General features: G+C 43.2%; 1 protein-coding gene across 10 annotated transcripts in view; it reads right to left on the bottom strand.

Annotated features, from left to right (window-relative positions):
- Positions 1-16,150, bottom strand: part of ST5 (suppression of tumorigenicity 5) — a 299,630-nt gene that overhangs the window by 65,243 nt on the left and 218,237 nt on the right. For all 10 annotated transcript variants that reach the window (XM_030560420.1, XM_030560426.1, XM_030560428.1 and 7 more), the window contains 6 exons: positions 15,401-15,616; positions 9,245-9,341; positions 8,649-8,693; positions 5,519-5,703; positions 4,683-4,792; positions 2,708-2,777 (listed from right to left, as the gene is read on the bottom strand). In XM_030560420.1, coding sequence (XP_030416280.1) covers positions 2,708-2,777; positions 4,683-4,792; positions 5,519-5,703; positions 8,649-8,693; positions 9,245-9,341; positions 15,401-15,616 — 723 coding nt within the window. The remainder of the gene's footprint in view (positions 1-2,707; positions 2,778-4,682; positions 4,793-5,518; positions 5,704-8,648; positions 8,694-9,244; positions 9,342-15,400; positions 15,617-16,150) is intronic.

Below are 16,150 nucleotides of genomic sequence, written 5' to 3'. Positions count from 1 at the left end.
TTAGGGATGGTCTAGACAGTATTTGGTCCTGCCATGAGGGCAGGGGACTGGACTCGATGACCTCTTGAGGTCCCTTCCAGTCCTAGAGACTATGAGTCAATCCTCTGTTCTGTGTGATCTGCTCATTCAGATATGGCAATAGCTGCTAATGCTCTTCTGCTCTTGGTGGCTCAATGGCCTTCCAATGTCTAACATTATTATTTTGGCCACTGAAAGTCTTTGTCATTCCGTGTATATTGTTTATGTTGTTCTAGCTTGTATGAGTGAGATATTCAAAAGTGCTTAGCTTTGGCCTAACTCTGCTCCCACCATTCACATCAGAGGGAGCAGGTTTAGGCCAGTGCTGAGCACTTTGAAAAACCCAATCCATATTACTGGCTCTGGCATTTATCTTTTGTTTTCAGTCTTTTCAATCTGGACATGTCATTTAACATCAGCACTCCAGAGTCCACTGGCATCATCTGTTTAATTATTCATTCTGAATGATCCCTTAATATGTCAATATTTTAAACATATGAGCAATCCCCCAGCATGTGTCTTTAACAACCTGTCATATTTGCACATCTCCAGCAATACATCACTTTATTCCATCCTATACACTCTATGGTGAGTGCTGCAGCCTAGTCACCAGTCTGAAGCACACCTCTTTGAATCTTTTTAAGCTTTATATCTCACTCTGACATTTAGTGTTATAACCATAATATTCTTTCCACAATGTGCTTTCCCATACGCTTTTCAATTATCTACACTGGTAATTCTCTGGATCATTCAAGTATGTTTAAATCTTATATATTTATTTCCTGCATCAATTATGTTTGTAGTAATGAGTTTACAAAATGCTTACTCTTGGGGAAAAAACCCAAGCCTGAATCTTTCAGGACTGATTTTATACAGTGGCTCATCTGCAAATATTTACTAAAGTACTTTTTGTGCAGCTTTTATTTGTCCTTCAGATGATCAAATACTTTAAACATAGTGTCAGCATACATATCTTCCAGACTGCTTATCTCATTATTCTGCCAATTTCCCCAATATGCTGATTTCTCTCCTCAAGTAGGTGAAAGGGCATATTGTTCAAGATCTCATATTTATTTTTTGCCGTATCGATTTGTAAAGTCTATAAATTTCTCCTCATAATGCACAAGTGTGTAAAATGACTGGGTTAAATGTCTATTGGCAAGATAATTATGTTTTCCTCAATATATCACATTTTGGGCAATAAAATCCCAAACTAATCCAGGAGCTAATGCCTTGGATTTCCACAATCAAAAGTGAGATTTGTGCAAGATTATATATTTGTTGATACTTGCAGAAATGTCATACTTTTAAACAACCTTTATTTTGTGGACTGAATAGTTTCCACAATTTAATTTTAGCCAACTTTTCCTGAGAAGGCTTTGCTAAAGTTATGAAATTATACATATTTACTTTTAAGTGGTAGCACATATGAAAAGTAATTGAATTGTCCTGCTGGCCTCCATCTTTATTTCATTTATTTGTTCCCATAAAGATATCTTCTGGGTGTCCCATTTATTCAATCTCAGATTCACTCCCCCAGCCATCCTCTCCCATACTAACCTGTCCTAGTTTCACTGTAGCTCATGCCCTTTATTAGACATAAACTTTTTCACTTCTCATTTATATTTCATTGTGCTTCCCCCATGGGCGAGATATATAGGTGCCATCCTTGGAAAATATTACCCACAGAACTGACAAGTGCATTGCTTTTGTATTTATGTTACTGAAACTTTTTCAAATACAGGGCCCAACTCTGTTCCCAACAGGAGCTTTGACACAGACCTCAGCAAGAACAGGATCAGAGACACATGTATTGCAGTATGTCTATCAGCCAATGTCTCTATTAACTAAGAGCCAAATTATGCCTACCCTGCTTGGGTGCATTAGGAGGGGAGATGGGGCTCAGTGCAGAAAGCCCCTTTCCTCTATAGTATTCCTGTGTAGGAGGCACCCTTTTATAAGCCCAGCAACACTGATAGTGAAATTCACCCTTGTCCAGGGATCCAGCAAACAGCCTATGCGCCAGTAAAATTCCACTGAAGTTCTCAAAAGAGAGCTAGGCTGCTCTAAAGTATGCTGGATTCATGTCAGCATAGAATCGGCCCAAGATAAAATACCACAACCCCACTCCCCCTCTGCAGTTCTAAATCTATTACTATATGATGAACTCAGGTGAAAGGACTGAAATGGAGGCTGACAACATGGGCTTCCCAAGTTCTAGTCATGGCACTGCATTAGCTTGTTGTGTGGCCACGGGCAAGTCACTTAACTCCTCTACTGCAGTTTTCCTGATTCTGAAATGGGTGACAACCCTCACAGGGGTGCTGAGGATTAATTAATGTTTGCGTTGCACCTAGGAAATGAAAAGGGCTGTGAAAGAATTAGGCATGTTCGAAATACCACAAGAATAGCCTACTTTGCGGTGGTGTGGTATTTCTGCTTTTGGTTGAAACAGAAACCGGGTTGCCAAGAAGGGGGGAAATGTTTTGTGACTCTCTTGAAATATTTGGGTTGTCTTTAATGCAGACAAAGGTTTCCGACAATTCTTGTTGTATTCGATCGACCTTGTTATCTTTCCAACTCTCGGCTTTCCTTTTGGCCCGCAAAAGACATGCTCACAACTATGTACTGCAATGTTGACTGACAATTGAATTTTGTGCTTGGAAAGAACTCAAGTTGATGTACTTACCAGTAATCTTCTGCAATAACCAAACCTTCTGCTGCCATCTTCCCCAGTCAGCATGAAAGAGAAGGTCTCACTGTAATAAAGATTGTCCCAGATTTTATTGTTACGGTGGCAGGATTGTAGTGAGTTCCTAGGAAGAGGTGTTAATCTACCCTTTGAATACAGCTTTTGTTTTGCCTTCTTTTCAATTAGCGGCTAGATTATTATGAAGTGCCTAGAGGTGCTTCCATGACAGATAAGTATTTCAAAATGGACACAGCATCAACAGACAAGCTGCTTCTTTTTCAAACTAGTCATTCTGGAGGGGTTTTTTGTGCTATGCAGGTGGTAGGATTTCTACCACATTGTTCCCTTTTGAACCCTATATAGGAGAGGTTTGCAGAACCAGGGCTAGCTTCTCACCTACAGCCAAAGAGACTAGGGGGAATGTTAAGCTCACCTTCACACTCCTTGATCCTGGGATTACCGTGTGCACCAAGTATGGTTGCTCTGACTTATGCTGGTTTCAAATGGTCCCAAGGATCTGAAACCAGATGTGGGAATCCATGCACTCTAGAGATATCCCGACCACATCCTCTTTCCTTTGGCATCCATGATGCTGGCAGCCAAGATGAGGAGTGGTACTGAGCCTCTACACCAGCTCTAGATGACCAGAAGATCTCTGTTGCACTGGGGCAACCCTCCATGGTTGAAACATGTCAGAACTATGGCTGGATTCTAGCAGCAGTGAAGCACAAAAATGTCCACACAGCACTTGAGGACCTGGCCATTCCACTACAAAAGCATATAGCATCTAATTCTGATTTACACAAAGGCCCCTTTAGACTGCACTGGCAGTGTAAATGAGAATGGGGCCAGGGTTTTAGCCCATACCTGACCATTTAAGCTTTTTTCCCCCCTCATTCAAAGTGCTTTGCTCTGACTTCATAAAGCACAACAAGAACTCTAGCAATTTTCTTATCCTGGATACATATATCCCTGTCTGAACTGGGAATAGCACAATTCTACTTACCCACTTGTCCGGAGCAAGTAAAATATACAGAGGTCTAATGCTCCTTCAGTGGTTTTAATATCTCATAATCTGCATACTGCCGAGCACTGAGTAACATAGCCACGCTACAGCCAACACATTACTGTTACTGTACCCTTATGTGGCATGGGCCATGCAAGCCAGTGAAATGTTACACACTTGCTTGTTGGCTGTGGTAATTCACTTAGGTTGTGCCGCCACAAGGCTAATGTGGCGTGACATCACAAACAAAAAGCACACATAAGACTATCTGTATAGAATCTCCTATTTTACTGACATACATTTCATTTCACATATATTAAAAATCCATATCATATTTTGGATGAGTCATCTCTGTCCATCCATCTGCAAACCTGTGAAGCAGGAAAATAAGATGGACACATTTTGGAGGTTTCTGTTGTGAGAAAAGGAGAAGGTGGGCTTGGTTCTCCACTGGCTTGCCTCTCATGTAGCCATTTACCTCTGTGCAATCAGCATGGTAGGGCCAGAGCCCCAGCGGATGTGTATTGGTGAAGCTCCACTGAAACACATGGAGCTATGTCAACTCCAGCCAGCTAAGGATCTGGCCCACAGAGTTTTACATCCATCTGGCACTCACTTTTTTGAGGGCTAAATGATTACACACGGTGCCAGGCAGAGGAGAATCAGCCGCTGTCTTTCAGCTTTTTCACAGATCTGTTTCTGCATTTGGACTTGGCATTATGATAAACCCTCCAACTGCTTCCCCCCACAACACAGGTTTGTGAATCAGACAAAACAAGGAGAAAAAATACTATGGAACTTAAAAAAAAAAAAAATTATATATATATATATATATATATCACTTCCTGAGCGTGAAATGTCCAAGACTCAAAACTGCTACTTCCTTACATGGGCAAGGGCATTTCTGTCACTCTGAAAGGTACACGCCAACAACACTGAGCAAGAGACACATACAGGAGGGTTTACCTGTTGTATTCTGATACTGGGATCCAGTCCTTGGCATCAGGAAAGCAGAACTGTGGAATGGCTTTGAGACGCTCCTCTGCTTCACGCACTTGCTTGGTGGGCCTTTCAAGCTGTGGCGGATGAAATCAGATTCGCTTGATTCCAGCTTGAGCAAGTCAGACATTTGTAATGAACAGTCTCAGCAATAGGTTTCCTAATTAGCCCTGGGGTAAGGACCATCCTGTTCTGTTTTTGTACAGTGTCTAACAGAACAGGGCCATCATCCGTCTAGGAGCTACCACAATAAAATTAATTATAACGACTAACATTTTTAAAAATTCATCTGAAACAATTTTGTCCCAGAGTCACCTGATGTTCTTGTGAAACCAGTGCACCTCAGCTCTTCAAAATGCAAACCTACCTCAAACTCAGCATCTGCTCTTAGGGTGTGATCCAAAACCCACTGAGGTCATTAAGAGTCTTTCCACTGACTTCAACGGACTTTGGACCAGACCTAATGCTGTGCAGCCAGACCTGGTTAAAATGTCTATGAAATATTTGGAAACCAAATTAAAACTCAGCAACTAAGTGCTCACAATTAGGCTAAACTCTTCAGTGCTGGGAAAGGATATGCTGTAGAATAAGAAAAACATTTCTGAAAGAGCCCAGCCTCTTTCTCCCCTCTCTCAATATGAGAAGTATTTTAGAACAGAAAGCTCTGGATAAATTCAGAAATCAGGTCTATTGAACCAGCTTAAAAGCCAATTCCTATTACTTGCTCCTTTTATTGATGTTAGCCAAAACATCTTAAATGCATTGAAAATAGATAACCCAGACAAAGTAGGTTGTTGCTTTACCTTGGGAAATTGATATGTCACTTCTGGGAGATAAGTATTTTTAGAAGGCTTCTTTTTCAGAGACACTACCACAAAATACTCAAACAGCTCACGCTCCTGCCATTCAATCAGCTCCAATTCCAGGGTGCGGTAACTAGGAGCTCTCTTCAGCATTGACTGGATGTGGACAAGACGCTGGGTATGAGCTAGCATTTACAAAAAAGAAAGAAAGATTGTTACCTGGAACTGACATGTAAACCACAGACATTCACAAAGGATTTGATGTTTGTCAAGATCTTAGTCCAAACATGTTCCCCTTTAAAAGCAGACATTCATGCTGTGCTCTCTCTTACTAATTCCACCCATAAATCAAAGCCTTCTGCAAGAATTGAAATGATGTAACACTAAGCTAGTGGAATCATTTGCAGCTCATAGAACTTTAACCTTGCCAAAGTTCTGTTTGTTCTACACATATAAGGCTAAATTGTGCTCTTGTGTATATGCCTGCAACTGCACTGATGTCAACGGGCTTGGTGAGGGTAACAGATCAGACTCAGACCTGGGCTAGATCAGGAAAGGCCAGTAACACAGCTTATCAATCTTTAATGACTACACCTTGATGCTACAATCCCCATCAGCATATTTGCAACATTTTCTGTAGTTTTTATCCCATGGCTGATGATTATCATTGAGGAATTTAACGTGAACCAAAATTATGCATCTGCTGGCCTGTAAGGAGTGGCATGTTGGGCACCTAACGATGCTGAACAAACACACCATGGCTCTCTAATATGTAAGGCACAATGCAGCAAGCTCCTGGGGGCCCAAGGCATTTAGAAAAGGGGTAGCTTGAGTTCCCCACAGGGCTGACCTTCTGACACCATCTAACGTGCAGGGCAGAGATGAAGTCATGGCCACACCCAACTCTGATCCTAACATGCTCTCATTAGCATGTTAGCAGCAGCCCCCAAATTGCTTGGGCAATGCAAGCAGCCATACTACATCCTCCTGTGCACAGACACTACGTGGGATAGGGCTCTCTGCATCCTCATGCTCATCTCTCCAACCCAGGATCCTGCACACGGGTGACCTAATTTGGCCCTACATGTGCAAAAAGACATGGCTATGTCCATTCTCCTTCACCTGCCCCCGTGACCCCATAACCCAGTCTTCGCAACAGGCAGAACTGCCTCCATGGTGATGAGTTATTAAGATGGACACATCAGACTGATGATCCCCCACAACGATGAGGAAGAAGCTCCCAACTCTCCCTTGATGCACCAATGCTCCCTCAAGTAATGAAGGAGCCCAGTCCTGACACTCCTCTCTCTCCTCCAGCCATGCCTTGGGGTGCAAGTATGTCCTGTGGTTTCTGCTGCAGAGAGAGGCAGGACTAGGATTTGCATCAGGCTGTTCAGGGCAGCGATAATTCACTGACAGCTGCCCAGAGAACAGGAGCGGTTCTCTCCCCACACCATTCACTCCCATGTACAGCCTATTTCCATGGGACTCTTACTGCCATGGGAACTGGGCCAGGACTCAGCCTGACATAATTCAGAGAGTGGGGATGGCTCCACAAGCCATTTACAATCCAGAGACGCTTCTTCTTCAATTAGAAAGATATTATACAGGCACATTATGAAATGTGTCCCATGCTCTGTACTGGCAATGTGACTGGTAAGGTTTAACATGCTGTCTCCATTTTACACAGAGGCTTCTAGGCATGCAGGCAGGTTACAGTGCACCCAAACTTCAGGCTAAAATTAAACAGGGTGACAGGAAAATATCTGGCTTTGACCACACAGCGCATATTCACATCACTAGCACCCGGAATTGAAAGCTCTTTTCTCAGAGTGTCCTACCAGCCACCTGCCTGCTGTATTCTCCCGAAGAGAACGGGACACTGATAGCACCTAAGATAGCTCCAGCACCACTACAGAAGCACACACAAAACTGTGCATTCCACTTCCCAGCTCAGAGCCACAATTCTGCACTACTGTTTTCTTTTTCCCTATGATTAATAATGTGGGGTATTTTAAATCAATAAAAAGAAAATCAATAGAAACAATTGCTGGTGCAGAGGAAGAACCCTGCTGCTTTCCTTCCTTTATATAGTTTGGTCTGAATTTCAGTACTCCTGAAAACGAGAGAGTAATTCCTCAGGCTTGAGCCAACTGTACTGCATGTAGATGCTACGTTAGTCTCCCTGATGCACACAGGGCAGCCAGGGGGTGGGGGACAAGTGGGGCAATTTGCCCTATGCCCCGGGTCCTGTAGGGGCCCTGCGAGCCCTGGTCCGGCAGCAGTCCAGGTCTTCGGCGGCATTTCGGCAGCGGGGAGCCCTTCAGTGCTGCCAATGACGCGGAGTGACTGAGGGCCCCCTTCCTCCCTGCTGCCAAAATGCCCCGCCAGCCCTGGCCCAGCAGCAGTCCGGGTCTTCGGCCGCATTTCAGCAGCGGGGGGCCCTTCAGTGCTGCCAAAGATGTGGAGCGACTGAAGGCCCCCACCACCACCGCCAAAATGCCCCGCGAGCCCTGGCACAGCAGCAGTCCGGGTCTTTGGCCGCATTTCGGCGGCGAGGGGCCCTTCAGTCGCTCCGGGTCTTCGGTGGCATTTTGGCGGCGGAGGGGCCCTTCAGTGCTGCCAAAGACATGTAGTGACTGAAGGGCCCTCCGCCGCCGAAGACTTGGACCGCTGCAGACTGAGTACAAGTGCTGCAGCTCCCCTGCTTTGCCCCAGGCCCCCTGAATCCTCTGGGCGGCCCTGGATGCACACCTTAAAGTAGTTTTTACTATCTGGAGTCTGCAGACATATCTGTGCACACACACAGGCAAGTATATCTTAGAAAGAAAGTGCCAGCATACCAGGCATTATCAAAGCAGGTTCCTCATCATGTTTCATGGCTTCTCCTTCTCCTAAAATCAGTTAGACCCTCACAGTTCACCGTGCACCTGATTTCCAATATTTACATCATGTTCATGATTCTGCATTTCCAAACTTTGTGACTGGAGTCAGGAATAGCAGGTTTCAAAGAGGAAATCGAATTGCACGCCCTCCCGTGGAGAGGAACATCATACAATAAAAGAAGCATTTATTCTGAGGGGGACTGCAAGTGCGACTGACTGGAAGCTAACGTGGACTGACCCCTCACCTTTAAACCGGTCATCTGAGTCACTTTCACTCTCACTGTTCTCATCTGCAAAAGAGATAAAGAAGTGTCTGTTAAAGGCAAAATGACAACATTTTTAGAGGTTTATTTTTTGGCTAAGGTTCAATGCTTAGCCATGCGATCAGCACACCCTGTGCTGGAGTTTCAGACTGCACAGAATCAGTGGTTGGAAGGATCCCTTTGTGGAGACTGTTAATTGGAACAGGATTATTCTTATGCTTGAGATGCAGGGCACAGCTTAGCTGAAAGTACAAAGGTCTAGACCCCTTTACAGCAAAGCCTGTTTCTCTCAATCCCCCCCTGTGTAAAACTTCACGGGTGGATGCATCATTTTGAAAAATGATTTGAGCGCTTCCACTTGTTCTCAGCTTTTTGAAAGGAGGTTGCAATGCATCAAGGTATTCACCCACGAAAGCTTATGGACCAATACATCTGTTAGTCTATATGGTGCCAAAGGGCTCTTGTTGCTTTTTACAGATCCAGAGTAACACAGCTACCCCTCTGATACTCAATTTCTATCATATTCACATGGATAAAGTACCGTATTGCCTCATTAGACCAAGAGATTTGTGTTATACCTCGCAGTGATGCTGTCTCAATATTGGACACTGAAAGCTTCTTCAATCTTTTTTTCCCTCTTTTTGCACTATAGATAGAATTGATCCTTTGTACAAGCTGCAAAAAAGAAACCAGGAGGGTTACACATTAGAATACACTGTCACAAGACAACAAAAACAGCAAGTGTAAACATTTTCTCTTTAGAAATCTTTTATGTATCTTCATTTACTTCCTTTTGACCCTTCACATAATCTGGCCACTACTGGCATGACAGCTTTCTCCTCTGCAGCCTCTGCCATCTGAAACTGCCTTCCTGTCTCTTTTCTCCACAATGATTTTCCATCTTATTTCCAATCTCAGCTGAAAACATACCTTTTCTCCTTTATCTAGGGGTAAAGCCCCTTCCTGAATCAGGGACACCGTTTGCTCCACTAAGGACTACACAATTTGACTCCAATTCTGTGAAATATTTTGCAATACAGGGCCAGATCCTTTGCTAGTGTAAATCAGCATAGTTCCATTGATTTTAGTGCCTAATTACACCAGCTGAGGATCTGGCCAATAGGGTTCTGCCATAAAGTTGTGTTTATTTATTGACCTTCAGTGGTGCTGTAACTACCTTCTCTAGTCTACCCTCACCTGTAAAAGCTTTTCAAAGTCAGGTTCCAAATTCCCACTGCTAACCAAAGCAGAATTTAACCCTTAGTAAAGCATACTTAAGACTTCTTCTTCAGCAAGGCTAACCTTGACAAGAACTGTTTGTTAGGAAGTCAGTCTGTTCAAAATACAAGAGACACAGACTGGCTGCAAAACATTCACTAAGTAGCTCAAACCACTCAGCAAAATGGTTCCCACTTACCATCAAACTCTCTCTAGAACACTCCCACACCAGCATCTATTTCCTCAACACCACAATCAGCTTCCGCAATGGAACTCTACAGACAACTACATATAAGAAACCCAGGGATCATCACACCTACATTCACAGATCTCATAGTCTCCCCAAACACACCAAAAAAATGGTTACCTACAGTCAAGTAACAGAGGGACAGAAACGACAGAACATGCTCTGAGGAGAAAGTCAGGGATATATATTTTAACACACTTAAAACCACCTTCACCAAACAAGGACACTCCACCAGAGAAGTAGATCATAATAGATAATATTAAGCCCTGCCATGTATGCAAGGGATCGGACTAGCTGACCTCTTGAGGTCCCTTCCAGCCCTATGATTCTACCATAGAATGGGCCATCTGCTTCAATACAGAATAAAAACCCTTTGACCACATGTCTCTTGTTGTTACATATTATCCCACATTGGAACCCATATGGAGTATCATTAAACAATTACAACCCATACTCGATGGGGACTACATCCTGAAAGAACTCTTTCCCAAACCCCTCACTTCTGGGCATCAAACAACCTCACAAGCTCATCATTAGAAGTAAGCTCCCAACACACCAACTCAAAGCAGCACCAGACCCCACCAGAACAACAGATGCCAAACCTGTAGGCATACCTCCATTGCTACAATGATCAAATATCCCCCACAACACACAATTCAAGACTGATGGGTCCTACACGTGCCTATCACAACATGTGGTGTACTCCATCCAGTGCACTAAATTGCCTAATAACAACTATGTGGGTGGATCCAGACAGTCACTAAATGAACTCACACAGGAAAATGATGAATGACAAATATCACTTGTGGGCTAACACTTTTCATAAAGTGATCACTCCATATCTGACCTCTCAGTCCTCATCCTCGAAGGAAATCTCCATAATACCCTCAAAAGATGAGCCTGGGAACTTAAATTCATAACTTTGCTAGACACTAAAAATCATGTACTTAATAAAGACACTGGATTTATGGCTTATTACAACAACCTGAAACCCACTAAGCCCTGTTTTTTGTTCTATGAATGCAGAGATGTTAACTGGCCACTTCACCCTAAATGGTCTCTTACAATATGTATTAATAACTTATGCTAAACAATGCATGTTCCACCTTGTTTTTAGCTGTGACATTCTGAGTATCTTTCTCAGACCTGAAGAAGAGCTCTGTGTAAGCTCAAAAGCTTGTCTCTCTCACCAACAGAAGTTGGTCCAATAAAAGATATTACCTCACCCACCTTGTCTCCCCAGTTACTTTGACACAGAAGTTATAATTAAGAATTAGCACTTAAACAGTAATTTAATTGCTTAATGTCTGTAAAGCTCTTTGAAATCTTCTCACAATACCCCTGTGAGTCAATGTAAGTTGCATGTGGATTGTGGGATCTCAACATGATTGACACAAGGTAGGTATTATTCCCATATTACAGGAAAGGAAATGGAGGCATAGTGAGATTAAGCAATTTGTTCAACGCCTCATAGAAAGTCAGTAACAGAGCACAGACTGGAGCTCAGGAGTCACTAACTCCTATACTCAATCGGATAGCAAGATCACGCTGTTAAACTTTGTTATGAATACTTAAGAAAGATTTGTATCCAGTTTTGATGTCAAATTTTATTTTCATCATTGTTCAGATTCCCATCTCAGCTACTCTGATGTGGTGACACTACTGACCTCATTTACACAGGCATAAATGTGAGCAGAATTTGGCCCAGAATCAATTGTTTATAGGCAAGACATTACTTGTTGCCTAACAAATGGGTATTCAGTGCTTTCCCTTTACTGCTGCTCACTGACCCATCTACAATTTGTGCTTGTAATGATGAACTGAAATCCACTTGCAGCTGCTCTGCTTGTGGTCTCATTCCTGGTTTTACTGGCCTAGAAGCTGTACAGCTACAAACAGCATGAGAGTGATGAAATCTTGATTGGCCGAAGCCGCTCCAGGAAATCTCACCTACATACAAGACAGACATCCCAGGGAGGCTATTCAACAAGGCTACTGATGCCAGCAATGAGTGGGCATGCTGTGATTAATCACTCCCCTTCCCCACTTTACACAGCACCTTCCAGTCTAAAGGTAGTTCCAGGGACTTTCTCCGAAGGAGTTAAATATTGGGACTGCAGTGCCTAGGGGACTGATCCAAAGCCCACAGAAGTCAACAGAAAGATTCCCATTGACTTCAGCAGGCCCAAGCACTGTGTGTACAAAGGCAGCAGCTGTCCTGCACAGAGCTATAGCTGCCCCACAACTCTGGATATTAGAAGCTGTTTTACTGAGAGAGTAGTGATCAGAACTCCTGCAGTTTCCCCTCGGTCTATTCAAGGGTTCTTTAGCTTCTACCTCTAAAGCCAAAGCAATGGAGGCTGGCATGGGGGACTTCAGCTTAATGACTCCTCTGAGCAGTGATGCCTCTAACAGCAGCATCAACACTGAATCTGAGCAAAAGGCCTGATGTGGGACCTGAACGCACATATTCTCTCCCTAAATGGAGCCTGAGCTCTTAGCTCTGCTGGTTCAGACTCTATTAAATTAGCACAGGGGTTGCGAGGGGAGAGCAAGAGAGGAGTTAGACCACTCCAAGGTACGGTGTCAATATGAAATTCCTCAAATTGACTAATTTCCAAAAATTCAAATTCCTGACCAAGCACCCTTTAAACAGGACACTGTATTCTGAGTTCTTGTTAATTGTTTCGGAAAAAAACAATCATGAAGCTTTTTTTTTTTTCTTTGAAAAAAGAACAACAAAAGAAAATCAAGGAAAATGAAAAAATTGCAAAAGCTAAGACTTTGTCCTGCCTGCTCCTTTGCTGATATTTAGAAAGGACTATTGCCACAAGAGGAGAGCAACAACACCAAACACATTTGGGCCCCGCTCATCTTTTCCCTTCCCTTTCCTCTCTGTGCATATGCCTGCCAGTGACCTGTTCAGTTTTAGTTTTGCTGTTGTCAGCAAAGACCCTTTTTCAATGCCTGGGGAAGAGCATGGATGTGAACTCCCCATAGAGCAGCGTATCAGAGTGACATCACCATACTGGGTGGCAGATTCTCAGTTACATTAAGGCCCAGCGAGGTTGCTCTGAGAATCAGTGCAATTGACCAGCAAGAGCACAGTGAAACTGACTTCACACAAAGCACTGTCAAATGCACAAAGTAAGCAGAGGAATAAATAATTTCTCGCTGATCAATTTTAGTCAGTTCAGGTCAGCTTGGGTGGTTATAACAGGAGTTACACAATTTTCAGATGGAAATATGATTTCCAAGTTAACAGAGTCCCTTTCACTGGAGAAACAAAAAGGAGGAAAAAGAGGTACAAAATTACAGGGACAAATTCTGCGGCTTTTACTCATGTTGAGTAGTACCTTACTCCACAAGTAGTCTCTAGTATCGCCAAACCCACCTCTTCAAACATCCTATGTCAGGCCACCCTAAAACCATGACACTGACTTAAAAACCATGACATTTTAAAAAGATAGTTGTTTATTAATTTATAAATGTATTGCCTTTTAGTTTCTGTGTCTTTGGGAGTCACATTTTCAAGCTTTTCTCCACAAGGGCTAGAAACTAATTTTTCCTTTTTATGAAAGTTGAGGTTCTCCCATAATCACATGATGCCAGGAGCTGAGGCTTTAAGAAAACATCAAATATTGTGAGACTTGCAATACAATTGTGACAGTTGGCAACAATGGTAATTTTCAAGATGACACTATTCCTTTAAATCAGAGAAACAAATGGAAGAAAGAGGTACAAAATTAAGGTCCAAATTTTGCCGCTTTTACTAACATTGAGTAGTAACTTACTCCAGGGTAGAGCCACTGAAGTCCCATGAGTAACATCTTACTCCTGCAGTAAGGTATTATACTCAATGTTAGTAAGGGTATCAAAATCTGGCCCTGATATAATTATTTAAGGGCATATAATTAGTTGCCTTCATTTTAGTTTGCTTCCTGCTTAGGCAGAATTTCAGAAATATAAAAATGTTCCTCTTCTGTCCACACAATATTTATAGCTACATCATTTTAAAAACACTCCTTTATAGAACAGGAAAGAGTGAAATGTACAATAAAAACTAGCATTGTTCACAGGCTAGAAATAAACATGTTGGTTATTCTCTCCTCCTTGATGCTATTGTACCAGACAATTATTTCATTTCCCACTTGACATCTGAAACTTTTTATTTGGCCGAAAGAGTTCAAATTTAATTCATTTTTATTTTGTATCTGTAAAGACAAGTTGATCTGGACTGCACAGGCTGTGTGTCAAGCATAGGGCCCATGTTAGGTCAGTAGAAATTGCCTTAGGAACAGCTGTAAAAAACAAAACAAAGAAGCAAAAATCCTAAGCTGCGTACTGAACATTATAAATAGTGATAGATCAACAGTTACAAGTTCAGACTCCTCGAGTGAGGTACAGTACAATGCTCGGCCTTATGGAGCTTTCAGAAAATCATGTGATTGTTTTAAACAGTGGAAAAGCTGAATAAAACATCAAGCTAGGTCAGGCTGGCAAAAGGGTGTTTAATATTTTGGGCCACATTGAAGGCCCAGGCCCAGCTGGGAGCAATGCAGAGCCACCCCACCTCCAGGGGAGGATCTCTCATGCCAGTTCCACTGCATGCAGCAAATGTGTGTGAACACTGAGATCTCCTTCTACTCCCCACAGTTCCTAGCTCTTCTGCTGGCTGTTTCAAACCTGGACACAACATTTCTTTCTACAGGGAAAACTAAAGACTTAATTGATGGATAGACACTGTACAGACATACTGGGCAAGATCCTCCAGACTGGCTGAGCTGTGCACAACATGAAACTGGTTACTGGGACATGGGAAGATTTAAGCCATCTTTGTTGCCCCCAGATCCTGGAGCCAATCTACACCTGCCCAGATACTCAAAACATATCCGACCGCAGGCTGTTCTAACTTAAGCTAGCAGCCCCCTAGTTCCCAAAAGGCCATTCCAGCAGCTGAGATCACAATGGGGCAAGGATGCCTTAATCATATCTCCTTTTCCTCAGGCATGTTCCTTAGGCCCAGGGCAGGAGGTGGGGTGGAATACCAGCCACTACTGCGGCTCCACATCATCAGAGCATTCCCCAATGCAAGAGGAAATCCTTAAGGGGCCAGTTAAGCTAACCAAAGGGCTGCTTTGCATGGCCAGAGCAGGGCTGAGGATCTGTTCTTGTGACAACTCACATACACTTGCCTTAGTGAAAGTGAAACCAAGGCTGAACCCTTGTGACTGATACATAATTTGGATAATACTATAGTGGCCATTACCTTAGGGATCCTCCTGGCCCTGCGTGTGGTCAGCAGCTCACTTGTGGTGCTCAGACTGTCCTCATTCAGACTGGAAGGGGAGGAGGGGATACCAAGCTGAGCCAGAAGCAGCATGTCATCATGGCTGTGTCGCTTGGGTAGTCGTGGTAAGCGATGGCTCTTCCTCTCGGACCAGTTCCCAATGCGCAGGGATTGGCTGCTGGGCTTTGAGGGTAGCTGCAAAAACATGAACAACTTGACATCCTATTTGTTGGAGAAGCATCTGTCACAGACATGAAGCCATGGCAGCAAAAGCCAACTGTGTTGGGGTCTGTTCTATCTCCCGCCAAAGTCAGTGAAAAGACTCTCAACTGACTTCAAAGAGAGCTGGAAAAGGCCCTTTGCGAACATGTTAAAAAAATACAAACATTTTTTTGCCAGGCAAGCATCCTCTCTACAACAGGTACAATGGTTTTAAGCACAGCAGGGTCCAAATCAAAATGATCAGATCTGGATCTGCGTCTAGGACCTGATACAAAGCACACTGAGGGCAACAGAAAATTTTACATTGACTCCTGTGGATTTTGAATCAGGGCCCTAAACGTCCACAAATGTTGTTGGGAGCAGGTCAGATAACTTAATAAAGTGTACATGTTAATATTGTATCCCAATATAAAAGTATGGCTGACATCAGAGCACTGACACAGTGGGTCTGATTCTCCCTTCCCTTACACTCCTGTAAATCAGGAGTAACTCCGCTGATGTCAGTGG

Source organism: Gopherus evgoodei, chromosome 4 (genome assembly GCF_007399415.2).
Source record: "Gopherus evgoodei ecotype Sinaloan lineage chromosome 4, rGopEvg1_v1.p, whole genome shotgun sequence".
In the NCBI taxonomy this organism is placed as follows: domain Eukaryota; kingdom Metazoa; phylum Chordata; order Testudines; family Testudinidae; genus Gopherus; species Gopherus evgoodei.
The sequence above is the reverse complement of the archived record's forward strand: the minus strand, read 5'-3'. Positions and strand labels throughout refer to the sequence as shown.